The following is a 27,716-nucleotide window of genomic DNA, read 5'->3' as shown; positions in this document are numbered from 1 at the left end:
GCACCCACTGTCCAACCAGTCCCAATGAGATGAACCAGGCACCTCAGTTGGAAATGTACAAAATCACTCGTCTTCTGCATCAGTCATGCTGGGAGCTGCAGACCGGAGCTGTTCCTATTCGACCATCTTGGAACGGATGAAAGTTCCTATACACTTCCTTTTCCCCCTTACATCTTGTATAAGTATGATACCTTTGTTACAATGATTAACCAATATTGATATATTATTATGAAACAAAGTCTATAGTTCACATTAGTGTTTTTTTTTCTGTTGTACAGTTCTATGGGTTTTGAAAAAGGCATAATGTCATGCAACATTTCAGTATCACACAGAATAGTTTCTCTGCCCTAAAACTGCACCTATTCATCCTTCCTCCTCCCTAAACTCCTGGCAACTACTGTCTTTGTACTGTCTTCACAGTTTCATTTTTCCAGAATGTCATATAGTTGGAATCATATAGTATGTGGCCTTTTCAGACTGGCTTCTTTCACTTAGCTATATACATTTCAGGTCTTCCATGTCTTTCTGAGGCCTGATTTCTTTTTATTGCCAAATAATATTTTGTTTCTTTTGTGTTTTTTTGCTTTTTTTTTTTTTTTTTTTTTGAGATAAAGTCTCACTGTGTCACCCAGGCTGGTGTGCAGTGGCTCCATCTCAGCTCACTGCAACCTCCATCTCACAAGTTCAAGCAATTCTCCCACCTCAGCCTCCCAAGTAGCTGGAACTGCAGGCATATGCCACCATGCCCGGTTAATTTTTGTATTTTTAGTAGAGATGGGGTTTTGCTATGTTTGCCAGACTGGTCTCGAATTCCTGACCTCAACTGATCCACCTGCCTTGGCCTCCCATAGTGCTGTAATTACAGGCATGAACCATCACACCCGGCCATATTTCATTGTATGAACATACTATAGTTCATTTATCCATTCACTTATTGAAGAACATCTTGGTTGCTTACAAGATTCAGCAACTATGAATAAAGCTGTTATAAATATCTGTGCAGAAATTTTTGTGTGGCTATACGTTTTCAACTCATTTGGCTTAATACAGAAGAGAATGATTGCTGTATTACATGGTAAGAATATGTTTAGCTTTGCAAGAAACCGCCAGTCTGTCTTCCAAAGTAGCTGCACCATTTTGCATTCCCACCATCAATGAATGACAGTTCTTGTTGAGCCACCTCCTTGTCAGCATTTGGTGTTGTCAGTTTTGGATTTTAGCCATTCTAATAGGTGGGTAGTGGTACATCACTAATATTTTAATTTGAAATTGCTACTGACATATGATGTGGAGCATGTTTCCTTATGCTTATTTGCTATGTGTATATTTTCTTTGGCAAGGTGTCTGCTCAGATTGTTTGCCTATTCTTTAATTGGGTTGTTTTCTATTGTTGAGTTTTAACAGTCTTTTTTGTATTTTGAATGTAAGTCCTTTATCAGGTATGTTCCCTGCAAATATGTTCCCAGTCTGTAGCTTGTATTGTCATTCTCTTGACAATTCTTTTGCAGAGCAGAAATTTTTAATTTTAATGACAGAACTTATCAACTTATCAATAGCTTCTTTCAAGAATTGTTCTTTTGGTGTCATATCTAATAAGTCATCATCAAACTTAAGGTCATCTAGATTTTCTCCTGTGTTATCTTCTAGAAGTTTTATAGATATTCACTTTTCATTTAGGTCTACAATAAACTTGGAGTTAATTTTCACGAACGCTGTAAGGGAGCTTCTAAGGGGGACATACGCTAACTTCTTTGAGAGTGGGCAGTGATTGTGAAACTCTTAGCTGGGTCTTACAACAGACCCCAGATCCATCCGGAGAGCCCCACCTTCAGAAACACATAGTGGAATGTGTTTCATGGATACACAGAGGAGAATATGCAGTCATATGCTCACATGCACGCCTGCACATGATCACACACATGCATATGGTATGTCCTGATCCAGAGTTGTCCAGGCATTCTCTGAAAGTGGTTCTCTCCTTCAACTTCAACTTCTTTAAGAGGTACAATGACAGAATGTCATTAAAATAAAAACTTCTACTCTGCAAAATAATTGTCAATGGACTGACTCTGTATGTCCATTCATGTCTCGTTGTGTCCCTGGACTGACTCTGGATGGGCGACAGTGGCCTTACCTGGTAGTGAGCTCAGACTGCACCTTGGTACTCAAAGCGCGCTGAGTAGGTGAGAGTGTGGGCATGTGGGCAGTGAAGGTAGGACAGCCGCCCGCTAGGTCTCCGGAAAAAGCCCCAGGACAGGGATGTTCAGGCCATGTGATGCTATACTAAGCTGTTTTACGTGAGGAAGGGGTGCTTTTTAAGAATCTGTCTAGAGGGCTATGGGCACAGATCTGTGTTCGAAGATTTTCTGGGCACTTATGTTTTGTGAGACATCAGATAGAGACAACTTTCTGAGCCTCAGTTTCGTCACGTGTAAAATGGGCATGAATGCTGTTCCCCTTCGCAAAGGATTGGGGCAATTAAGTGAGGTGAGCGTGCAACGCTTTTTGAACAAAGCTGACATGGAGGTACTTGTTCAGGAAATAAGAGATACTATTATTACCACTCTTCATAGCACACTGTAAGGTTTCCCTTCCTTTCATCCCAGCTCTGAAGGACATCATCAAGGTCAACTGAGCCCCTTCTGTTTCTTCTCTTCCCTCCAACCACGTCGCCCCTTCCTTTCCCCCATCCTGCCCCCATTCTTAGCCCCGCCCCTAGCCCCGCCCTTTCCCGGGCCCCGCCCACCAGACCTGCACCAGCACAGCCCTCCCTCAGCGGGGCAGGAAGCTCATGGTGTAGTTTGGTGGGATCGTGGCAAAGCCCACGTGTTTGGGGGACACGTCGATGTCCTTAGGCAACTGGGGGGACTCGAAACGAAAGTTCTGCATGATGGTGGTGAGGAAGAGAAAGAGCTCCATTCTGGCCAGGCCTTCTCCGAAACAGTTCCGCTTTCCTGAGGGGGAGAGGCGGGAGGGGTGGAGGTGAAGCCCACTCTCAGTGCAGCCTCGCCCCACTACCGACCTCCAGCTGCGGCTCTCCCAGGGAGGAGAGGTGGAATATTATGGCCTGAGAGACTTTCAGAGGAGACTCTGATCCTCCCTGAGCCTCAGTTTCCTTCTATAAGAGATATAGAAGGAAAATTGGTTCAACAATGGTGAACCAATATTGATATATTATTACTAACCAAAGTCCATAGTTTACATTAGGGTTTGCTCTGTGTTGTACAGTTCTACGGGTTTTGAAAAAGGCATAATGTCACGCATCCATCATAGATGGGGTGATCCATGCCAGGTGTAGCAATGGGAGATTTAGATGCCCCTACCTGCCAGACACACTTGCAAATATGACTGCTGTGCTGTGCCATTATCTCCTTTTCAGGGATCTGAAGAATCTGCTGTGTGACCCTAGACAAATAAATCTATAGGGGAAGATGTTTCCTTCCCTTTTGCCTAGGCGCAGGTATTGGGTGCTTGGTACTTAAGGGAGTATCAGCTCGTGGCTCAAAGGTAGAATTTAAAAGGAACTTCCAAGCTGGAGAAATACCAGGCTACACCGCAGAGAGGGGAGCTGGGTGAGGGAGGCTCCTGCTGGTGTGAGCAGTGGCCTGGCGGCAAACAGTAGTTAGTCTCTTACCGATGGAAAAGGGCACAAAAGCATCGCTCTTCTTAAACTGCCCCTTCTCATCCAGGAAGTGCTGGGGATTGAAGTCCTGGGGGTTGGAGAAGAACCTGGGGTCTTTCAGCACGGAGCCCAGCATAGGGAACACTTCGGTGCCCTGGGAGGGAGGAGGAAGGTGTGTGTGATGAGGCAGGTTGGGGACTGGTGAAAGTACACAGGGGCTGGAGGGGGAACTAGGGTGCCCCAGGTAAGCGGAAGTGGCAGGCATGGAGGAGTTGGGGTCCTCTGAGGAAGGAATTTTGGGGCATAGAAGGTTCATGTCTCTGAAACAGGGAGTTTGGGAGACATGGGGTCCATGTCCTGCTAGGCAGGGTGTTTGGGGGACCTGAGATTTGTGTCCCTAAGGCAAAAGGCCTAATAGAAAGGGGGCTCCTGTTTCTTAAGACAGGAAATTTGGGAACATGGGGTTGATTCTCGTGACACAAAGAGTCTGGGGAGATGCAGGATTCAGGAGTCTCTAAGTGGGAAGGTGGAACGGATGTGGTGGTGGGGGAAGTCTTTTTTGACTGATTGAGGGAGTGGGACAGGGTCTAGAAAGCTTCTAATGGGGGTGGGATGCTGGGGACACAGAGAGAGGCTGGACGTCCCTGTAGTCTGGGGGGTGGGGGGACAGTACCTTAGGGAGGAAGAAATCCCGAAACTTGGTGTCCCTGATGACCCTGTGGGCCAAACTCATGGGGATCACGTCTCCAAATCTTTGGATCTCGTGGATCACTGCCTCCGTGTAGGGCATCTTGACCCGGTCCTCAAACTTGGGCTGCCGGTTCTTGCCGATCACTCTGTCAATCTCCTCGTGGACCTTGGCTGGGGGAAGAGGGGGAATGTGTTTGGGTAGCTAGGGTCTCAGGGCAGGGATGATAGTCTGAATAGGTAAAACGGGGTGGGTGACATGGCTCCGTGTATGACACAGAGGTAGATCATTCATAGCGGACATTAGTCATTCGCATTGTTGGAGCAGGATCCTGTTTACCAGGTCATGCCAGAATCACAGTGGAGGCACCAGGAGGAACTTAGCGGATGATCCAGAGGAGCGGGTAATGGGGCACTCAGTGGGCTTGGGACAGGAGTGACTGACCAATCACTGCAGACATTTTCAGTATTTTAATAGCCAGTGAGACTCAGCTGATGCCTATCAGCTGAATATTGCCCTGTCTCTGGACAGCAAGGCACGTCTTAGGGTCCTAAGATCTGGGACAGGTGGGGACACTGCAGCAGGTCAGGGAGTTTTGAGGGTCTGGGGACCTCCACTTCCCTCCCCCTCCAGCCTTACCCTCCACCTCTGGGTGCTTCATGAGCAGCAGGAAGCCGTAGCGCAGGGTGGTGCTGACGGTTTCAGTGCCCGCAAAGAAAAGATTCAGCGAGGTCAGCACCAGGTTCTTCATGTAGAACTCCGTGTTGGGGTTCTTCTCCTCCTGCAGGGAGAGGGGGCTTTAGACCAAGCTCACTCCCCATGCTCTTGGGACCCTTCTAGGGCTTTTTTCTTGGATCTTCCTCTCTTTGGTCCAGACCAAAGGTGGAAAGAGGGACCCTAGATCTGCCAGACTCGCTCCAGGTTCCAGCCCTTGTCCTGGCTGCTGACTTTGGCGAAAATGCTCTTCCTTCTCACCTTCTTTACCTTGCTGAACATCTGTCCTTTAATTGTCAACTTAGCTGTCTGTTTTTTTGTTTTTTTTTTTCTTATACAGACTTGGTCGTGCTAAGTTGTGCAGGGTGGACTCGAACTCCTGGGCTCAAGGAATCCTCCAGCCTCAGCCTCCTGAGTACTTGGAACTGCACATGCACATGACCATGCAGGCTCACTTGTTTTTTACGAAAAATTAATTTTTTTTGAGACAGGATCTTATTCTGTCACACAGGCTGGAGTGCAGTGCCGTGATCTTGGCTCATTGCAACCTCTGCCCACCCTGGGCTCAAGTTGTCCTCCCACCTCAACCTCCTGAGTAGCTGGGACTACAGGCATGCACCACCATACCCAGTCACTCTTCGTAGTTTTTGTACAGACGGGATTTTGCCATGTTGCCCAGTCTGTTACTTTTTTAATGGTACGAATATTTAGAAAGAGAAGGATGAGGGGAGACGAAGAGAAAGTAGTACAGAGATGGCAAGATGAAGAGTCAGAAAAAAAGAGTTTTTCGGAGATACAAGCACAGAATTTTAAGCAACAGCATCCTATTTCTTCCCTAAAAATCTTGAAACTTACTATGGAGGCATCTCCTCCCTTGATCCTTTCTCCCTGAGCTTCAGACTCCCTAAAGCCTTCCCACACGGGAGACTGACGTCCAGATGGAGGTGGGGACCCTGTAATGTAAAGCCAGGTCACCTGTCTACAGAGGTGTGTCTGATAACCAGGGCATGAATGGTTACAGAGCACGGTGGGTAAAAGCACCAGCTTTAGGCTCAGAGACACCAGCCTTTGAGCTTGGGGGACCAAGGCTTCCTCGCTTTGTGACCTCAGTTAAGATACTTAAACTCTCTGGGCCTCAGTTTCCTCATTTGCACAATTGGGGCCATAATTGAACTTCCTTCAAGAGCTGTTGTGAGTGTTCAGTGGGGGACTATCTTAAAGCACTTAACGCAGTGGCTGGCACGTGGTAGTGCTGTAGAAGTGCTTGCTATTCTAATTCACGTGCGCAAGTCCTGCCTGTGGGTGAGGGCTCAGTGGTTGGAACAGCTGTGGTTGATATAGTTGGGATTGTGAGGATTTTTTTTTTTTTTCCTGAGAGTCTTGCTCTGTCACTCAGGCTGGAGTGGAGTGGCATGATCTCGGCTCACTGCAACCTCTGCCTCTCGCATTCAAGCCATCCTCCTGTCTCAGCCTCCTGAGTAGCTGGGATTACATGCGCACCCCACCACGCCTAGCTCATTATTGTATTTTTAGTAGAGATGGGGTTTCACCATGTTGGCCAGGCTGGTCTTGAACTCCTGACCTCAGGTGATCCATTTGCCTTGGCCTCCCAAAGTGCTAGGATTACAGGCATGAGCCACCGCGTCCGGCCAATTGTGAGGATTATTATGATGAGGGCTATTTGAATGGGCCTGTGTCATCTGCCTGCCCCACTCCCAGCCTGATTTCCCTCTGCCTGGCTTTGCACCTCCCCGCACTGGCTGCTGGGGTGTACCTCCTGCATGCGGATGAGAAAGGAGTCGATGAAGTCCCGTGGGGAGTTGGGATCCAGCGTGCGCTGGTTGTGCTCCACCTTCTTGGCTATGAAGTCCTCCAGCCCTTGCAGCTCCTTAAAGGCCTGTTGCTGTGGTCCTGGCAGGTGTTTCATCACCGAAGAGAACATCTCATAGAGCTGGGGTTGCAGAGAGAGGATGGGAAGGGAAGGACAGTTGTCAGGGGGCAGGAGCTGATGGGAATGGGACTTGTTTCATAGCAAGGAAGGAACTGAGTTAAAGGCATCTGTCCAGGTGTTTAGGTATTTCAGCGGGGTTGGATGGGAACTTATATCTAAGTTTTCATGTGGATTAGGTGCCAGGGCCACGTTCTACTAGTTTCGGTGAGAAGAACTCAGGCATATATCCAGGTTTCAGGTATGCAAATGAGGCTGGATTGGAGCACACATCTAGGTGTTCAGATATTCAAGTGAAGTTGAGTTGGAAGACACCTGACCAGGTGTTTAGCTATTCAGGTGGGGCTGGTATGAGGGGAGTGTCACCTGTCTAGGTATTTAGGCATTCAAGTGGGCTTGGTTGGAGACAACTACCCAGAAAATTTTTGGGTCTGAACTGGGGGCTTTTGTTCAGGTGTTCAGGTATTAAAGTGGGGCTGGTGAAGATGTTGAAGTGGAGGGGATACCTGTTCAGGTGTTTACCTATCCAAGTGGGATGCATTGGGAGCTCCTCTGTAGGGTGTGTGATTGGAAAGTTTTGGGGAACACTTATTTGGGTGTCTGGGGAATCATCTGTCTAGATACTTACGTGTTTAGGGTGTTGGTTAGGGCAGCTGTCGATGTTTTCATGTATTTAAGTGGGTGAAGTAGAGGGCGCTTGGCCAGATATTCCAGTGGGCTAATTTGGGACATTTGTGTAGATGTGAAATGATTATGATGGGCTGGATTTTGCAGCACCAGGTGTTCAGGTATGCAGGAGGGGGGTTGAGGCAGTCACTTGTCCAGGTGTTAAAATATTCAGAAGAATTGGGTAGGGAGCATCTGTTAGAAAATTTGGTAAGTTGGGGATGGGAACACGTGCCCAGGTGAGAGAGCTGAGCTGAGGGCTTGCATCCTGCCGGCAGGCTCTGTTCTAGGGAGTGTCTGTTGAGCTATTCAGGTATCCTTGGAAACTGGGTATTGGGCACCCATCCTGGGTTCTGGTGCAACTGCCCAGTTGTCCAATATTGGGGGCTGATTTTGAGGGCACACTGTCTGGAGGGGGGTGGGAGTTTGGGGCACCTGTCTCCAGGTAGGGGAGCAGTTGGCAGGTTGTGGTAGGGGCGTCACGGGCTGGACTGCAACCGGTTACCTGCCCGGTGGAGGTTGCCGTGAACTGGAAGCTTCCCAGCATCATGCGCAGCAGTGACAGGAACTCTTTGTCTTCATAGTCAAAGCGGTCCCCAAAGACAATGGAGCTGATGACATTACAGACGGTGCGGCTCAGGAAGAAGGTGGGATCGATATTGGCGCCTGAGGGTGTGGCCGGAGGAAAGGGTTGGGGAGAGAGTCAACTCAGAGGTCTGAGGAGAGTCAGAATTCCGGGAGGCAGGGCCCAGTTGAGCCAAATTCCCAGCGCCAGACTCCAGGGTTGGAAATGCGGGCACCTTTCCCCACCTAGTCCCAATCCCCAGGCAGAATGTGCACGCGCGGGTCCCTAGCCCTGGGCGTTTTCCTGCTCCTGCCCCCGCACTCGGGGTCCCCTGCTTACCGCAGGTGCCCCGGAGGGCCTCGATGAGGAAGCCCGCCTCCTCCTGGATGCGCTCCTCGATGCCGCGCTTGCCCACCCCGAAGTCCCGCAGGGTGGCGATGGAGAAGCGCCGGAGCTGCTTGGCGCGCTCCCCGTTGCTGAACGCCACGCCTGAGGAGGTGAACGTGGGGGTGGAGAGAGGTCAGGGGGCGGCGGGGGCAGGAGCGGACCAGCTAAAAGGGGCTCCCCAAGGGTGGAGCAGAGAGGGAGTGGGGTGGGAGACAGATGGATTCAGCGCGAGTGCCCAAGAGAGCTGCAAACTCAGTCAGAGAAACGAGAGAGAGAGAGACAGAGAGAGAGAGAGACAGAGAGAGAGAGAGAGAGAGAGAGAGAGAGAGAGAGAGATCAGATAGAAAAAATAAGATAATCAGAAGAGAAGCAGAAAGGCTAGACAGGCAGATGCCCAGAGAAACAGAGGGATACAGGGACACTCCATGGAGGAAGGGAAGGAAGTGGGGAGAGAAAGAGAGAGAGAGATGGAGGAAGAGGATGGAGGGAGGGGAATTGAGATATGGGGATATCTGGGAGGAGGAAATAAAAATGGTGAAAGATTCTTAAGCTGAGCTGGAGAAGAGAGAAAAATAAGGAGACAGAAACAGAGAGGATCAAGGAGGAGGACAGACTGTTACCAGGAGGTGGAGACTGGAGATGTGGAAGTAGGAATAAGGTGAAATCCTAAGACAGAGGAAGAAGTGGGAGAGGGTAGCGGAGAGAGGAGAAACACGGAGAAGCACAGAAGCTGAGAGCGACAAAAAGACAAATGAAGACAGAGGGCCAGGGTTGGAAAACAGAAACCCAGGATGTCCTCAGAGATGGACAGAGAGGGGAAAGAGGAGACTCCAGTGAGGCAGAACGAGGAGAGAGAACAAGGGGTAGAGAGAGGCAGGGAGGAATCAGGACAGGGACGCTGGAGACAGGTGAGGGACACACATGGAGAGGCCACAATGAAGGGAGATGGGGAGAGAAGACCAGACAGGGGGCTCTGCCATAGCCTCCAGTGGACAGGAGAGTCAGGGAGAAGCCCGGGGACACTGAGACCATCTCGTCCCCCTGGCCACCTTCCCCCTCTTGGGCACCCCCTCACCATAGCCTTTGAAGAGCCAGTCGAAGGTGGCCTGCTCGCCTCGCCCGCTGAACTCCTCAGCCTGGTCCACCAGAGCCTCCCTGACGGCATCATGTCCGCACAGCACCACCACCCGCCGGGGCCCCAGGTGAATGGTGAACACCGGGCCATAGTGCTCACTGATCTGATGGAGGCGGGTGGGAGTGGTTAGAGGGAGCGGCCGCTACTCCGAATGGACCCAGCACTGAGATTTCATGTACTGGGATGTTTCGCCCATTCAGGTTCTCACAGTCAGGGAGCTGGACATCCCAAGATCCTGTCTTTCCTGGCTAGGACCCTGACGCTTAACCTCCAAAACTCCCTTTCCTAAGACTCTGGTCCACAAAGCCCCAGCCAGCTGGGCAGCCCCCACCCCGTGCCACCCATCTCCCTGCCTTGGGACACCTTCATGAGGGAGGTGCACATCTGCTCTGTGTTCAGCTGCAGGTAGTTTCCAATGAAGGGCAATGGGGTGGGTCCCGGAGGCAGCTTTCCCTTGCTGTTCCTCTGCTGCCAGACAGACATCAAGACCATCACAGTCAGGCAGGCCAGCAAGGCCACCAGAAGCAGCCCTGAGGCCAGCATGGTGGCAGTGGGATGATCGATGGTGACGGCTGGGGTGGTTTGCCTTTATACTGCCTGAAAAACAGGGGCGGAGTTCTGTTGATTATATAACCACCTCATTTTACCTCCCAACTACACCCCCAATCTACACCTGAATCCCGCCTAGCTTGGGACACAGCCAGCAAGGGAGGAGGAGGGGACCCCAGGTAAGCTGAGCAGGGATGGGGGCCTCCAGACTAAATCTGTGGTACTTCAGGAGGGGTGCCTCAGGGCTGTGGATTTAGGAGGGGGCATCAGATAAACTGTAGAACAGAGGAGTTTGGAATATGTGCACAGGGGAGCACCTGGACTTTGGATTTTGGGTCTGAGACTGAGAATGTACCCCAAAGTTGTGGATTTGGAGGTTCCAGGGGAGAGGAACCCAAAAGTCTGGGTTTTATTAGGGTGAGACGGAAGTGTGGCTGTGCATTTGGGGGTCTTCTGTTGTGAAGGATGCAGGGTTAACAGTCTCAGGAGGGGGGATTCCAGGCATATGGACTTGAGAGTCTTGGGGCTAGGAAGACCCAGGGTGTGGGTGTGGAGTTTCTGGGAGGAGGAGTGTGTAGCAAGCCCAGCAGCTCCTCCCAGAAAGCCCACAGCTCAGCACTGGGCCCAGGTACTGACTTGATTTTGCTGTGGCCCAGAGCTGTCTCTTGATGCCCAGAATCTTCACTGGAACTTCAGAGTGAGGCCAGGATGGGTGCCATAGAACCTCCACTGCACATCTCTTGTTGGGAAAGGAGTGGAAGACCACAGCCATATTTCAGGGGAACCTTCCCCACACTTGGAGGAGAGTACCTCGAGTTATCAGTTGGCAGAGGGATTGGCCAGGTCTGGAGAAATAGTAATAACAACCCCCAAATGGTGGAAACATCTCATGTCCCAAGGGTTGGAATTTATAAAGACCTCCTCTGGCTTCCAACCCAGATCCTTAGAGAAACCCACTAGATTGATTGTATCATCCCTATTAATATTATTATTGTTATTTATGTTTCTCATTTTATATAAGGGTCTACAGAGGACAGAAAACAGACAGTGGGCAGGGGACATGCGTGAGTGGCCCTGAACTCCCGTCTCTCCTCCTCTGTGTCCTTAGTTCCACTTTGTGGATTTGGTTTTCCCGCCAGTGGAAAGGGAGTGTTTGGGAAGAGAAGATCATATTTGAGGGTCAGTTAGGTCTCCTTTAAGAGCAATTCGTGCTTTGTCAGGGGCTACCACTATTAGCAGGCAGAGGGAACAATCGCAAAAGAGATTGGGGTAAACTCCAGTGTTAGGCACAGAGACAGAGCCTGGGTGGGTGGGAGTGGAGAAGGGATGAGTAGCCTCCTGTCCTTCCCTCAGGGAAATTCTTCCTTAGTAAACAGGACAGTTACCCTTTGGTGAGCACGGTCGTATATGGGAAGATTAAGTCTAGGTGTGTATGACCTGGTCGAATCTTTGTAACAATGAGGTTGGTTCATCATCATCCTCATTTTGAAGATGAGCAGATCTGGACTCCATAAATCCTCTTGAGTGAGGTCACACAGGGAGTGAGGGAGCTGGGATGTGAACTCTCTCCTCGTCCCCCTTCATTTTCTGGCCTAGATCACCTTGGGATTCAAGAGCAGGCCAGGCTTAGCAGGAGGTGGGTGCTGAGACTGGCATCAGCAGTGGACACAGGGATGACACTGGCGGGTTCTGATATCTGCATCAGATATGGCCAGGGAGGGGAGGCATCGTGTTGGCTTTGGGACTGCCCCCAGGTGTACGCGAGGATGGGAAAGAAGTTGGCACTGAACTTGACAGCAGGAGAATATTAAAGTCATGTTTGGTGCCAAGAGGGCTCTGTGTGTTGTCTCAGGTGTCATTCAGGGCATAAGAGTGTCCTGCTTCAGGAAGGCATAAGAATGGCACCATCTAGGGTCTGAGGTTGGTCACAGTAGGCTCTGACATGAGCATAAGGCAGGTGTGATATTGGTCCTGTGTGAGCCTCAGCCAGACCCTGTGAGGGGCCCTAGATGGCCACAGGACAGGCTCTGATGTTTGGAGCTTCCAGGGTTGCACCTGTCCTCAGGGTCACCAACTTTGGACAAGGGGAGGTGGGTGAGGTTGGCACCCCCAGGACTGACATCTTCCTGAATGTGTTCTGGGATGCTGAGCTCTGAGACCTGTGTGGAGGGAGCAAAGTTCAGAGAACAACGTGAAGAGAGGAAAGCTGTTTGTTGATTTTGGAGGGGAAGAGGTGGGAAGGAGGATTAACACCAGCTGGGCAGATATCAATCCCTCTAATCCTGGTCACCAGCCTGCACCTGGGCTGGCCCCAAGCCTGGGTCCCTCCTTTTCCTTCTTGTTTCTTAGAAAGGTGGGAGATAGAAATCTGGGGAGTTGGTTTCTCAGTGAGGTTGGCATAGGGAAGGGCACTGAGTGGTCAGCAGGCTGCCATGACCTGGCCAGGGAGGGGTGGGGAGAGACAGGCTGGGAGAACTCCAGTATTTGTGGACATAGAGGTCAATCGATGTTGGACTTGTTGATTACCCTGGAGCGTGGAGTGAGAGAATGGTGTCTGAAATCATGTGGGAGGGACTTGTCCCAGTGGGCAGTGTCTTGGGTACAGGCTTTCAGAGTGAGTCAGTGTTGAACCCAGGAAGATCCCTTTTCTTTGCTGGGCCTCAGTTTCCCTTTCTGGATGGATGGTATAATGATTACGGCCTGGATTGGAATCCTAACCTTATCCTTTCTTTGTTGTGTGGCTTTGAACAGTTGACTTTATCTCTGTGAGCCTTATGGAGCCAAGAACAGCTCCTACCTCTTCAACTATTTAGGGGAGAAGTGTATGTGTTAATGCAGATGAGGACATGGCAGTAGGTGTTCAATGAACAGTAGTTGTTCTCTTTAATCTGTAGGATGAAGCGGATGGATGAGATGTTCCCTAAGCACCTTCCTTGCTTTTACATTCTCTAGTCTAAAGCTCCCAAATCTTTTCCTTTGAGAAGGAGGAAAGGGACAGAGTCTTTGGGAACCTCTTTCCCCATCCCTTCCTCAGCACAGCCAAGACTTACCCCATGGAGTTTTGAATAGGAAATTAATCCTTCACGGCCTCCTGGAGCGTGGTGCTGAGTTAGGCAGTATCTGCAGAAGGACAGGCCAGCATTAGACTCTCAGGTTATTCTGGTTGGCCCTGGAGCCCTGCACAGGACTTTGCCCACCTGTCTGTCTACACTTGTCTTGGATCCCGTCTCTATCTTTCTTTTTCTCCTTTCCTGCAAGTCAGTGTTCCCCTCAATCACCCTGTGTGCTCCTGCATCTTTGTATTTTGTGCCATTTTGTCCAATGGGTTCTCCTGGATGCCTCTGCCATGTTTATCCTCATTTATACAACCGTCTGTGTGTCATTCTGGGTGCATGCTTGTAGTGTCTATGTGCATGTATGTTTCAGTATGTCCATGTTGATACATGAATTTATGTGTGCACTAGGCTTTGTGGGGTGTATGTTAGTGTTTGATAATGGGTATCCATTCCAACTTATGTCTACACATGTACATGTGTGTGTGTGCCTGATGGGGTGTGCCACTGTTTCTCAATGCTTGCCAGTCTTTTTGTCTGTCTCTGCATACAGCATGTGTGTACACATGATTTAGGGGTGTCTACGATGTGCATTTCTGTGTGAAACAAGATGTATGCTGCATATTCATATTTGTGTGTACGCATTCACAACTGGGTGACTACATGTAAGTATGTGGATGTTTTCATGTGTGCATTCAGGTGTCTCTGTGCAGGCTTGTGGGCCATGTTGCATACATGTGAACAGCTGATATTTTCCTGTGCTCATCTGTGTTTGGATTAAAAGAGTCCTAGCCCAGCTCCATTTATCTGCTTGAAAAACACCCCAGAACTGTGGGAAGATTTTATGAGCATTATCTTAATTAAACTCCTCATCGCAAGACTGTGAGGTTGGCTTTATCGTCTCCATTTTGCAAATGAGTTAGGTAAAGCCCCCAAAGTCGGTTGTAACTGACTGGCTTCTGCATTCCACAGCTAATGAGGGTAGAGTCTTAGTATGGTCTCGTGTGACTGTAAATTTCGTTCTTTCTCTCTCTCCTTCCTTCCTTCCTTCCTTCCTTCCTTCCTTCCTTCCTTCCTTCCTTCCTCTTTCTTTCTTTCTTCTTTCTTTTCTTTCTCTCTCTCTTTCTCTCTTTCTTTCTTCTTTCTTTCCTTTCATTCTTTTTTTCTTTTTGAGATGTTTTGCTCTATTGTTCTCGTTGCCCAGGCTGCAGTGCAATGGCGCAATCTCGGCTCACTGCAACCTCTGCCTCCTGGGTTCAAGTGATTCTCCAGCCTCAGCCTCCTGAGTAGCTGCGATTACAGCCACCATGTCCAGCTAATTTTTGTATTTTTAGTAGAGATGGGGTTTCACCATGTTTGTCAGGCTGAATCTCTTGACCTCAGGTGATCCACCCACCTCGGCCTCCCAAAAGTGCTGGGATTATAGGCGTGAGCTACCACACCTGGCTGTGAATGTAAATTTCATGCTGTTAATCACTACTTTGGACTGCCAGGCCCCACCTGTTTTTCTTTATGAAACATTAGAAAAACTGCTTGTAATCTCTTGTGTTTCTTCAAATACTTCCGTGTAAACATGTAACAAAAGATTTCAAAATGTTAGAAGAAAAGTCTTTTAATAGGAGGGAGACTTGACCTTCTACAGTGTTTGCACTCTTTGGAACCTTAACCAAAGACCTAGTTGACCAGTATATCCCTCAGGCCATTGGCAATGAAGCAGTGGGGGAGTTGGGGTGGTAGGGGTTGTGGTCAGAGAGTGAAATGTCTGTGTTTCACATTTCAGAGTGATGACAGGATTAGGGTGGGGCTGTGGGAATGTTGGCTGAAATAGAGTGAGGAAGGTCAAAGAAGAGAAGAAAGTCAAGATTCTTTTCTTCTGAGTGTTTGGACAGCTCACATCCATGGCCATGAAGTTCCTCCCTACCAGGAAAATGGCAAGACTTAGGAGTCCAGAGATGGGAAAGAAGTTGGATAGATGACAGGAATGAACAACTTTTTTTTTTTTTGGATGGAGTCTTGCTCTGTCGCCCAGGCTGAGTGCAATGGAGTGATCTCGACCCACTGCAACCTCCGTTTCCTGGGTTCAAGCAATTCTCCTGCCTCAGCCTCCCGAGCAGCTGGGATTACAGGCACCCACCATCATGCCCGGCTAATTTTTGTACTTTTGTAGAGACAGTGTTTCGCCATGTTGGCCAGGCTGGTCTTGAACTCCTGACCTCAGGTGATCTGCCCGCCTCAGCCACCCAAAGTGTTGGGATTATAGGGATAAGCCACCATGCCCGAACAACTTATTTATTTATTTATTTATTTATTATTTTTATTTTTTAAGAGGACAAAGATGTCAGCCGCCAAGTGCACTGATGAAGAGTTTCTTCTGGTAATATTTGAGTAGCTTCTATTGGAGCAAGCATCCCATGAATTAAAACTATTAACTCTGAGGAAAACATTTGTAACAACCTAATTCCCTGAAATCACTGGGGAGTGAAAAAAAGCAGCAGCTTCTGAAGGGAGTTAGAAGAAAGGGATTTCCAGATGAAAAGAAAAAAGAAAACACATAGCTTTGGTCTTCCTTATCGCAGGAAGAATGGGAGATGGGGTCACTGCAAATTTATTTTAGAATATTTTTCATCTTATTAAAATCCTTTAAAATGCAGACCACTTCTTGACTGGGAGGGCTAGGTAAATAACAATTCCTAAGGGAACTAATATGTTTTACATGCTGTGTCTCTTTAAATGTAGAAAGGTGATCAAGATGGCTGACCAGATGCAGGTAGTATGGCCTTCTTCGTGGAGAGGAACTCCATTTTAAACAGATTATCTAGGAGAGAGTGCTTGGATTCATCAGAGAAGAGATGGGATTCAACAGAGAAGAGATGGGAAGCACCGGAAGTGAGTAAGGAAAGGGGATTGACTGAAAGCTGAGAGTGGCTCCTGGATGTGGGGAAATTATAAGAGAGAAACTCCCAGGGCTCCACACTTTGAAATGGGCATTTATGATCTTGGCTATGGTAGAAACCCTCAACCCACTTGGGTCTTGGGCCTGACATAGGGAGCTCCCTAAAGATTGTGCAGAGACATTGCCCTGGAAAATGGAACCCACATGGAATCCCATCTGAGCCTAGAGCAGCCTCAGCTGGGTGCCATTTTGAGAACCTAGACACTGGAGATCTACAGAAATGGTTGCTGCCCCTCGACTGCTTCAGGTAGGTATAGAGGAGACCCAGCACTCCCAGGCACCCATGGGAGGGTCCTTTCTGCCTTGCTGTGGGCTGCTGTTGAGACTGAGATGTGAGTGAACCACACTCCCTGCAGCTTCTTACCCTGGTTGCAGGCCCAAGAAACCATTTTGAGAGTTTAATACTGTACTGTGCCCTACCCTGAGGCCCAGTTTCAGTTGACCTGGCTGCAGCCACCACCTGGCCAAGGAGGGACAGGGAAACAAAGCTCCTTCACATATACCTAGGACAATTCCCCTGACCCTGCTATGGGCTGTTGTGACAGGGAGACTTGAGCGGACCCCGCTTCCACAATTTGTCCATACTGCTTACCTGAAAGGGTCCTACCCTCTTGGGTCACAAGCCCACAGCTTGCACAATTATAAGAGTTTAATGTTGGGCTCTGTCCCCCTTTTTGCCAAGTGTGAGTTGATGCCACTGTAGCCACCACCCAGATCGGGGAGGAACAGGGGAGAACAAGCTCTCCTAAGCACACTTAGGACAATACCACCACCCTTCTACAGGATGCTGTGGGACTGAGAAGTAGCCCACCGATCCCATTGCATCTACCAGCAACACCAACATGGACTGCCTGGGTCCTAGTGGATTGCTCCACCACCACTACCACCATCACCCATATCTCACCAGGGTGTGCTTCCCAGGGGCCTGAGAACTTGCCCACATCCCTGTCCCCCAACTCCCATGACTACCCTCTCACCAAGCCACTAGGAAGCTCAAGAATCAGCCTCCCAGGACTCACTAATACCAAAGCCAGTGTAGGCTGCTCTAGGGCTCAGGCACACTCTCCAAGCTGCTGCCACCACCAGGGCCCAATGATGGGCTCACTTGGCATCCAATACCCAGCTAAATTTTTCCACAATCTCAAGTAATAACTGTACTCTAAGCTACCAAGGAAATCAAAGATACCAGTGACCGTGGGTACCGCCTATGAAGTCATACTAAGATCACACTACCATAGGCACCCAGAATGAAAGCCAAAGTATCCTACTCAACTAACAATATACATACATTTTTCAGGAAAAAAATTTTCTCCTACAAAAACAATTAAAAAAAAAAACTCGAACAAGCTACTGCTACACAAGATTTGCAGATACCAATGAAAAGACACAGGAAACATGAAAAAGGAGAAAAATGAGACATCATCAAAGGACTACAACAATTGTCCGGCAACAGATCCCAATCAAAAAGAATCCCTCAATATGCCAGATAAATAATTCAAAATATTGATTTTATAAAGCCCTACAAGATGCAAGAGAAATTTGAAAATCAATACAAAGAATTAGAAAATCAGTACAGGAAATGAATGATAAATTTAACAAGGAGATAGATACTTAAAAAAAAAAAAAAAACAAGCAGAAACTCTTGAACTAAAAAAATTCAATGAAGGGAATACAGAATATATTCAAAAGCTTCAATAGTAGAGTGGACCAAGCAGAAGAAAGAACCTCAGAACATGGCTGGGTGAGGTGGTTCATGCCTGTAATCCTGGCATTTTGGGAGGCCAAGGTAGGCGGATTCCTTGAGGCCAGAGTTCAAGGCCAGTCTGGGCAACATAGTGAAACCCTATCTTTAAAATTAGAAAAAAGAATCTAAGAACTTGAAGACAGGTCTTTTGAAATATCCAGTCTGATGAAATAAGGAAAAATGAATGAAAAAGAATAGACAAAGACTTTGAGATATCTGGGACTACATAGTGTGACCAAACTTATGCATTTTTGGTATTTCCAAGGGGGAAGAGAGATTTTAAAAAATTAAAACACCTAATTTTAGGAAGTAATTGATGAAAACTTCCACATCTAGCACGAGAGTTAGACATCCAGATACAGAGCCCCAGCAAATACATTGCAAAAAGAACTTCACATAATAGTGTATTTAGAAAGTCTAAAGTCAAGAAGAAAGAAAGAATTTTGAAATTAGCAAAAGAAAAGCATCTAGTTACCTATTAAGAAAACTCATCAGACTAACAGCAGACTTTTCAGTGGAAACCTTACAGGCCAGAAGAGAACAGAATGGCATTTCAAACTGCTGAAAGAAAAGTACTGTCAGTCAAAAATCTTATATTCTGCCAGAATAAGCTTCATAAATGAAGGAGAAATAAAATGTTTTCCAGAGAAGCAAATGGTGAGTGAACTTGTCAACACTAGCCTGTTCCTATGGGAGATGCTCAAATGGGTCTTAAACATGGAAATGAAAGGTCAACACTCAGCATTATGAAAACACACAGAAAAATAAAACTCACATTTCTTATAAAAACAACCTCATAAATGAGGAAAAGAATCAAATGGCAACATGGCAGAATCTCATCAAACCACAATGACAAAAAGAGAAAAAGAAAGAACTTATCATATAAAACAACTTAAAACAATTAACAATATGACAAGAATAAAGGTTAGCATATCAATATTATCCTTGAATAAATGGATTAAATGCTCCACTTACAAGATATGTACTGGCAGAATAAACAGCATGATGCCCAGCACCTTAGGAGGCTGAGGTGAGTGGATCATCTGAGGTTGGGAGCTTGAGACCAGCCTGACCAACATGGAGAAACCCTATCTCTACCAAAAATACAAAAATTAGCTGGATGTGATGGCATATGCTTGTAGTCCCAGGTACTGGGGAGGCTGAGGCAGGAGAATCACTTGAACCTGGGAGGCAGAGGTTGCAGTGAATCAAGATTGTGCCATTGCACTCCAGCCTGGGTGACAAGAGCAAAACTCTATCTCAAAACAAACACACACACATACACACACACACACACACACACACACACGATGCAACTATATGCTGCCTATAAGAAATCAACTTTACCTGTAAAGACACATATAGACTGAAAGTACATAGATTGAAAAAGATATTCCATGCAAAGAAAAACCAAACAAGCAGGAATAGCTATATCTTATACCAGTTAAAACAGATTTTAAATCAAAAACATTAAAAATAAATACAAAACAAAGAAGGTCATTATATAGTAATAAAGGGATCAATTTAGCAAAAGAATATAACAATGCTGAATATATATGCACCCAACATCACAGCCCCTAAATTTACAAACAAATATAACTAGACCTAAAGAATGAGACAGACAGAATACAATAATAGTGGGGAACTTCAACATCCCACTCATACACTAGACAGATCATTGAGAGACAAAATTAGCAAAGAATCATTAGAGTTTCATATGCTTTGGATGTGTGTCCCCTCCATATCTTATGTTGACATGTGATCCCCAGTGTTGGAGGTAGGGCCTAGGGGGAGGTATCAGATCATAGGGGTAGATCCCTCATGAATGGCTCAGTGCCATCCCGTTGGTGATGAGTGAATTCTCACTCAGTTTAAATGAGATCTGGTTGTTTAAAAGAGTCTGGGACAACCCCCTTCCATCTCTTGCCAATGTGATACACTGGCTCCTCCGTTGCCTTCCACCATGATTGTAAGCTTCCTGTGACCCTTATCAGCAGCAGATGCCAGTGCCATGCTTCGTGTTCTGCCTGCAGAACTGTGAGCTGACTAAACCACTTTTCTTTATAAATTACCCAGCCTTGGGTGTTCCTTTAGAGTGATGCAAAAATAGACAAACACAGACTTAAATCGGACTTTAACCCAAAGGACTCAACAGACACTTATAAAACATTTTATCCAACAACTACAGAATATACATTCTTTTCATCAGCACATGGTATATTCTCCAAGATAGGCCATATATTAATCCATGAAACATGTCTTAACAAATTTTTAAAAAATCAAAATTATGTTAAGTATCATCTCAGACCACAGTGGATAAAGCTAGAAAAGGGTTCCATTCCATCAATACTAGGAGGAAATTTGAAATGGTATAAATGCATGGGAATTAAACAGCATGCTCCTGAAAGATCACCAGGTCAACAAAGAAATTAAGGTGGAAATTAGAAAAAAATTTGAAATGAATAAAAGTGAAAACACAACATACAAAAGCCTGTGAGATACAGCAAAAGCAGTACTAATATGGAAGCACTGTGCCTACATCAAAAAAGTAGACAGGGCCAGGCATGGTGGCTCACAGCTGTAATCCCAGCACTTTGGGAGGCTGAGGCGGGTGGATCACTTGAGGTCAGGAGTTTGAGGCCAGCCTGGCCAGTATGAAGAAACACTGTCTCTACTAAAAAATACAAAAATTAGCAAGGCTTGTTGGTGCATGCCTGTAATCTACTCAGGAGGCTGACGTGGGAGAATGACTTGAACCTGGGAGGCAGAGGTTGCAGTGAGCTGAGATCGTACCACTGCACTCCTGCCTGGGTGACAGAGTGAGACTCCATCTCAAAAAACAGTAGAAAGATCACAAATTAGGCCGGGCGCGGTGGCTCAAGCCTGTAATCCCAGCACTTTGGGAGGCCGAGACGGGCGGATCACGAGGTCGGGAGATCGAGACCATCCTGGCTAACATGGTGAAACCCCGTCTCTACTAAAAAATACAAAAAACTAGCCGGGCGAGGTGGCGGGCGCCTGTACTCCCAGCTACTCGGGAGGCTGAGGCAGGAGAATGGCGTAAACCCGGGAGGCGGAGCTTGCAGTGAGCGGAGATCCGGCCACTGCACTCCAGCCTGGGCGGCAGAGCGAGACTCCGTCTCAAAAAAAAAAAAAAAAAAAAAAAAAGAAAGATCACAAATTAACAACCAATGTCACACCTCAAGGAATCAGAAAAAGAACAAACCCAAAGTTAGCCAAAGAAATAACAAACATCAGAGCAGAACTAAATGAAATAGAAACCACAAAAACAATAAAAAAGATCAACAAAACAAATCTTGGTTCTTCAAAATGTTAAACAAAATTAATAAACCACTAGCTAGACTAACCCAGGAAAGAAGAGAAAATGAAAATAAAAACAATCAGAAATGAAGAATGGGACATTACAACTGACAGGATAGAAACACAAAACATCATGAGAGACTACTATGAACAGCTACACCCTCACAAACTAGAAAACCTAGAGGAAATGCATAAATTCCTGGACAGTTACAATCTATCAAGATTGAACCAGGAAGTGGAACTCTTGAACAGATCAATAATGAATAGCAAGACTGAATCAGTAATTAAGTCTCCCAAGAAGGCCGGGTGTGGTGGCTCATGCCTGTAATCCCAGCATTTTGGGAGGCCGAGGAGGGCGGATCACTTGAGGTCAGGAGTTTGAGACCAGCCTAGTCAACACAGTGAAACTCCATCTCTACTAAAAATACAAAAATTAGCTGGGCGTAGTGGCGCACGCCTGTAATCCCAGCTACTCGGAAGGCCGAGGCAGCAGAATCGTTTGAACCCAGGAGGTGGAGGTTGCAGTGAATCGAGATCATGCCACTGCACTCCAGCTTGGGTGACAGAGTGAAACTCCGTCTCAAAAAAAAGTCTTTCAACAAAATAAATTCCAGGACCAGATACATTCACAGATGAATCCTGCCATGCATACAGAGAAGAACTAATAGCAATCCTGTGAAACTATTCCAAAAAATTGAGGAGGAGGAATTCTCCCTAACTGATTCTACGAGGCCAGTATCATCCTGATAACAAAATCTGGCAAGAACACAACAAAAAACAAAACTATAGATCCATATCCCTGAATCACATAGATACAAAAAGCCTCAGCAAAATACTAGCAAATCAAATCTAACAGCACGTCAAAAAGATCACACGCCACGATTGGGTCGGATTTAACCTGGGGATCCAAGGATGGTTTAACATATGCAAATCCGTAATGTGATACATTCCATCAACAGAATGAAGGACAAAAGTCTCATGATCATCTCAATAGATGCAGAAAAAGTATTCAATAAAAATCAGCATTTCTTCATGATAAAAATCCTCAACAAACTAGGCATAGAAGCAACATACCTCAACATAATAAAGGTTACATATGACAAGCCCACAGCAAACATAACATTTAATGGTGAAAATTTGAAAACGTTCCCTCTAAGAACTATAACGAGACAAGAATGCCACTTTCACCACTCTTATTCAACACAGTACTGGAAGTCCTAGTCAGAGTAGTTAGGCTTCAGGCTGCGTCCACTCATAGTGGAAGGCAAAGCAGAGCCAGCGTGTGCGGTGATCACGGAGAGGGGAAGCAAGAGAGAGAGGGTGTGGCCAAATTCTTTTAAACAATCAGCTCTCATGGCAACTAATAGAGCAAGAACCCATTCATTACCATGAGGAGGACATCAGGCAACTCCTGGATCATGAACCGAACACTTCCCATTAGTTTCTATCTCCAACATTGGGGATCAAATTTCAGTGTGAGGTTTGCGAGGACAAACATCCAAACAAGAGCAGTTGGTGAATGGGAAATTCAGCCACTTCTCCAGGACCACTCTTACCAAGAGTCCCATAATTCAGCAACTACGGAGGCCTCCAGGACCCTACTCCATCTTCAGACAATGTTTCTGCTGCCCTAGTTGTTAAATATGTTTATTGTCATCATCTGTAATATTTAATTCCATACATACATCCTCCTTACAAGGAATCTTGCAATATCTCACAACTGATGATTTATACTCCATGGGTATAAATGGGGTCAAATTATGCATTTTATACCTTTTGAGAAACTCTGAACTAATAATATTTCTGAGACCTCTTCAAGCTCTGCCGTGCTGCGTTTAGACTGGAACCCCAAGCTTGAGTTTAAGAGAGGAGATGCAGAAAAGAAGTTGGGGGCAGGTATGAGTACCAGAAAGACTTCCCCATGGATATGGGAGAGTATGGCATTAAATTATATTGACACACGGAAACTGTGGGAAACAACCAATCGTTGTTGTCTTAAGCCTCGGTATTTTCTAGTTTTGATAGAAAATAGGTAATTTTCCATTAAAGGGAGAAATACCAAGTTCCATCTTAATGAATTTAAGTTCTTAAAAAGGAGAATCAATTAAAGAAACATTAAATTAATATATGGGGGTACTCAGACACAGCAAAAAAAAAAAAAAAAAAAGAAGGCAAACGTCCAATGCTGGACAAGCACTTACCTTGGTTCAATGATTTTTCAATCATTTTTTCATAGAAGCCTAATTTCCTAAGATATAGGTTAACTGCTATAATGAAGACCTGAAACAGCAGTTTAAAGGGGCTTACACCAGATGGAAATTTAATTTTCTTTCTTTCTTTTTTTTCTTTTTTCTTCTTTTTGGAGATGGAGCCTCATTCTGTTACTCAGGCTGGAATGCACTGGCATCCTCTCAGCTCAATGTAACCTCGGCCTCCTGGGTTCATGCGATTCCCCTGCCTCAGCCTCCTGAGTAGCTGGGATTACAAGTGTGTGCCACCACGCCGGCCTAATTTTTGCAGTTTTAGTAGAGACGGGCTTTCACCATGTTGGCCAGGCTGTTCTCGAACTCCTGACCTCAAGTGATTCACCTGCCTTGACCTCCCAAAGTGCTGCGATTACAGGTGTGAGCCACCGCGCCTGGTGGAAATTAAATTTTCTTACACTTAATGGCTCTGCATAAGCAACCCAGAGCTCATCAGGTAGTTCACTGATATCAAAGGCCCAGGCTCCTTCCATGTTGCTGCTGCTCCTTCCTAAATTGTTGCTCTTGCTATCCCCATATTTCCATCCCAGTTAGCCAGAAAGAGGAAATATTCCGGAAGAAAATCTTGCCCCTCCCTCTAAAAGCGCAAACTGAAAGTTGCATACGCCACTTCCACTCACTTCTTATTGGTCAGAACTTGGCTACATGGCCATACACAGCTGCAAGGGAGCTTGGGAAATGTAGTTTTTAACTCTAGATAATCATGTCGCTGGAGAGAATTCCATTACTGTGGAAGACGGGGAAAACAAATATTGGGAGACATCTAGGGGCCTCTGAAATATGAACCTTTTCTCAAATACGGTCATATATGAATTTAATGTAGCAAACCAGATGACAATGAGAGCTATACTCCCAAGCACTGGAAACATCTGAATACCTTTTCCCCAGTATGAAAGGTATTACACGGAGTTTAAAAAAAAAAAAAAAGTTTATCCAACAACTTCAGGTTATAAGAATATTTGTTTTAGGGTGACCTGAATCATCTCTGACTATTTAACATGCCCCTCCTGGCAAGCTGGTTGTTTGGATTGGAGGATACCCTGCTTGTCAAGCACACAGCTCCATGCCTGGCACAAAGTGACAACAAATTTAAAAAATTTGGTTGGGCGCAGTGGCTCATGCCTGTAATCCCAGCACTTTGGGAGGCCAGGCAGGTGGATCACTTGAGGCCAGGAGTTCAAGACCAGCCTGGCAAATCTGGCAAAACCCCGTCTCTACTAAAAATACAAAAATTAGCCAGGCATGGTGGCGGGTGCCTGTAATCCCAGCTACTCCGGAGGCTGAGGCAGGAGAATCGCTTGAACCCGGCAGGCGGAGGTTGCAGTGAGCCAAGATCACACCATTGCACTCCAGCCTGGGCAACAGAGAAAGACTCCATCTCAAAAAAAAAAAAAAAAAAAAAAATTCTGGCAGCATCACATTTCTTAGTCCCAGAAACAGGGGCATGTGACTAGGCATAAAATGACCCAGGTTCCGTTTCACACACAGCCTGTGAAGCACAAATCTCCTTCTCTCTATCCCACTTAGACCTCGGTTTGTCTCTTGTCTCTGTATCTCTTTGTTTCTTTGCCTTTCTCTTTGTTCATCTCCATCTCCAACTTTTTGTCTAGTTGGATTTCTCTCTGAGTCACCGGTGCTTTGTTGGTTGGTTTGTTTTTTAGAAATGAGGGAGAAAGTGCGTTCACACTTTGGGTTCCTCTTGATTCTCTTCTCAGCCGTATGTCACTTTCTCAGTCTCTGTCTCACTGAAACTTTTTTTCCTGTCTTTTATTCTTTCTGCTTCTATCTCCCTCTCTCTGCTTCTTTGAATTGTCTTCTGTCTCTGTGTCCTCCTTGACATTTATCTTTGACTCATCGAATCTCTCTCTCTCTCATCTTTATTTTGTTTTGTTTGTTTTGTTTTTGAGACAGAGTCTCACTCTTGTTGCCTAGGCTAGAGTGCAGTGGCGTGATCTCGGCTCACTGCAACCTCTGCCTCCCGGGTTCAAGTGATTCTCCTGCCTCAGTCTCCTGGGTAGCTGGGATTACAGGTGCCTGCCCCCACACCTGACTAGTCTTTTTATGTATGCATATATTTTTAGTAGAGACGGGGTTTCACCATGTTGGCCAGGCTGGTCTCTAACTCCTGACCTCAGGTGATCCACCTGCTTCAACCTCCCAAAGTGCTGGGATTACAGGTGTGAGTCACCGTGCCCAGCCTCATCTCACTCTGGTTTTGATCTCGCTCTGGTTCTGTTTCAATGCACCTCTATTTTCTCTCAATCTTGATCTCTGTCTCAGCCACACATAATCTGCCATGCTCTGAATTTCTCTGCCTCAAGTCCTCTGCAATTATTTTTCCTCTTTAGCTTGCTTCTACTTTTTAGTTCAAGTTCCTCCATTCCTGGCTTCCTATCTGGAGGTGGGATGTTGAGGGGAGCTGTTCTTTTTTTTTTTTTTTTTTTTTTTTTTTTGAGACGGAGTCTCGCTCTGTCGCCCAGGCTGGAGTGCAGTGGCCTGATCTCGGCTCACTGCAAGCTCTGCCTCCCGGGTTCACGCCATTCTCCTGCCTCAGCCTCCCGAGTAGCTGGGAGTACAGGCGCCCGCCACCTCGCCCAGCTAGTTTTTTGTATTTTTTAGTAGAGACGGGGTTTCACCGTGTTAGCCAGGATGGTCTTGATCTCCTGATCTCGTGATCCGCCCATCTCGGCCTCCCAAAGTGCTGGGATTACAGGCTTGAGCCACCGTGCCCGGCCTAGGGGAGCTGTTCTAAGAGCACTTGCTCTCTCCCTTCCTGTCTGAGTCGGAAAACCAGACTCACAACCAACCAACATCACCACACACACACCACCACCACAAGAGGGTTAAGAGATTAGTCCTGAATGGGTGTTAAGTGTTGGGGGGTGAGGATCAGAATGGGATGGGGAGGCAAAAGCTAAGAGAGTCAAAGGAGTTGGGCTAAGCTGAGTCTCTACTCCAAGAAGGACATTCTAGTAGCAGATCCAAGAGACAAAAAGTGATACTGTGTGTGAGTCACTCAGTTTTCCCAGAATTTCCACCACTTCTGGACACAGGATGCCTCAGCTCAGCCAGCCAAACCCCATTCCCCAAACCTACAGATACCTTGAGGGATTCAGCTTCCAAGTCTGAGAATACAGTCGCATGAAAAGGACATTGAATTCTGTTAAATAGTATATGTGGGTAGGATATGATATCCAGGAAGTTCATTTCAGGACAATAAGGCTTTGAAAATATTTGGTGCAGAAAAGGTAGTGAATCACTTTTCAGATTATAAGAAACGCAATCACTAATTTCGCTGGAGGAGACGTTCCCCTCCAGAGACTGCAGTTCAGGGGTGATCCCTACACCTTAGGCTTTCAAAATACACACACACACACACACACACACACACACACACACACACACCCCGACACACACTACAGCAAAGTTCTTTTTTATTTCTTTTTTTAAATTTGATACAGCAAAGTTCTGATACACCAACACAGGTAATCTTTGGTTATTGTTATTTAACATTATCTTGAGTAGAAAACAAGAACTTTTTGAACAAAACCCTTTCAATTGATTTATTTCTCTTGTTTTCTAAATCTTCAGCTTACTTGCCTTATTGACATTCTAGTGTTCCATTACACAGTAGGGTGTCTGTAGTTAACGATAATACATTGCATATTTCAAAATAGTTAGAAGAGAGGATTTTGAATGTTCTTACCACAAAGAAATGACAAATGTCTCAGTAATGGATATAATAATTACCCAAATTTGATTCTTGTACATTGCATACATATATCAAAACATCGCACTGTACCCCACAAATATGTACAATTATTGTATCAATTTAAAAAATTTAATAACTGATTAATTAGGGTTATCCTTAATTAAATAATGAAGAAAGAGTTTTCCTTGTTGTCTATCAAGACTTTCTAAAACAACATGGCCTGCCAGCTGCGGTGGCTCACGCCTGTAGTTCCAGCACTTTGGGAAGCTGAGGGGCGTGGATCACTTGAGGCCAGGAGTTCAAGACCAACCTGGCCAACATGGTGAAACCGCATCTCTAGAAAAATACAAAAATTAGCTGGGCATGGTGGTATACGCCTGTAGTCCTAGCTACTT

General features: G+C 46.3%; 1 protein-coding gene across 4 annotated transcripts; it reads right to left on the bottom strand.

The window, feature by feature from the left end:
* Positions 1–627: 627 nt before the first annotated feature.
* Positions 628–24,156, bottom strand: LOC105495316 (cytochrome P450 2A13-like). Of its 4 annotated transcripts, XM_071086887.1 has the most exons (11): positions 23,547–24,156; positions 13,325–13,394; positions 10,089–10,322; positions 9,666–9,828; positions 8,543–8,692; positions 8,144–8,304; positions 6,799–6,975; positions 4,950–5,091; positions 4,296–4,483; positions 3,635–3,776; positions 628–2,954 (listed from the first exon to the last, which is right to left on the bottom strand). In XM_071086887.1, the coding sequence occupies exons 3-11, from the start codon at positions 10,266–10,268 to the stop codon at positions 2,773–2,775; spliced, it is 1,485 nt and encodes a 494-aa protein (XP_070942988.1). In that variant the 5' UTR covers positions 10,269–10,322; positions 13,325–13,394; positions 23,547–24,156; the 3' UTR covers positions 628–2,772. The 4 variants fall into 4 exon arrangements, with proteins under 4 accessions (XP_070942988.1, XP_070942990.1, XP_011762998.2 ...); XM_071086889.1 differs by lacking the exon at positions 13,325–13,394; XM_011764696.3 differs by lacking the exon at positions 23,547–24,156 and having other exon boundaries at positions 13,325–14,381.
* Positions 24,157–27,716: the final 3,560 nt, after the last annotated feature.

The sequence above is a fragment of the Macaca nemestrina genome, chromosome 20, assembly GCF_043159975.1.
Source record: "Macaca nemestrina isolate mMacNem1 chromosome 20, mMacNem.hap1, whole genome shotgun sequence".
Taxonomy (NCBI): Eukaryota; Metazoa; Chordata; class Mammalia; order Primates; family Cercopithecidae; genus Macaca; species Macaca nemestrina.
Note: the sequence above shows the minus strand (reverse complement) of the source record. Positions and strands in the feature narration are given on the sequence as shown.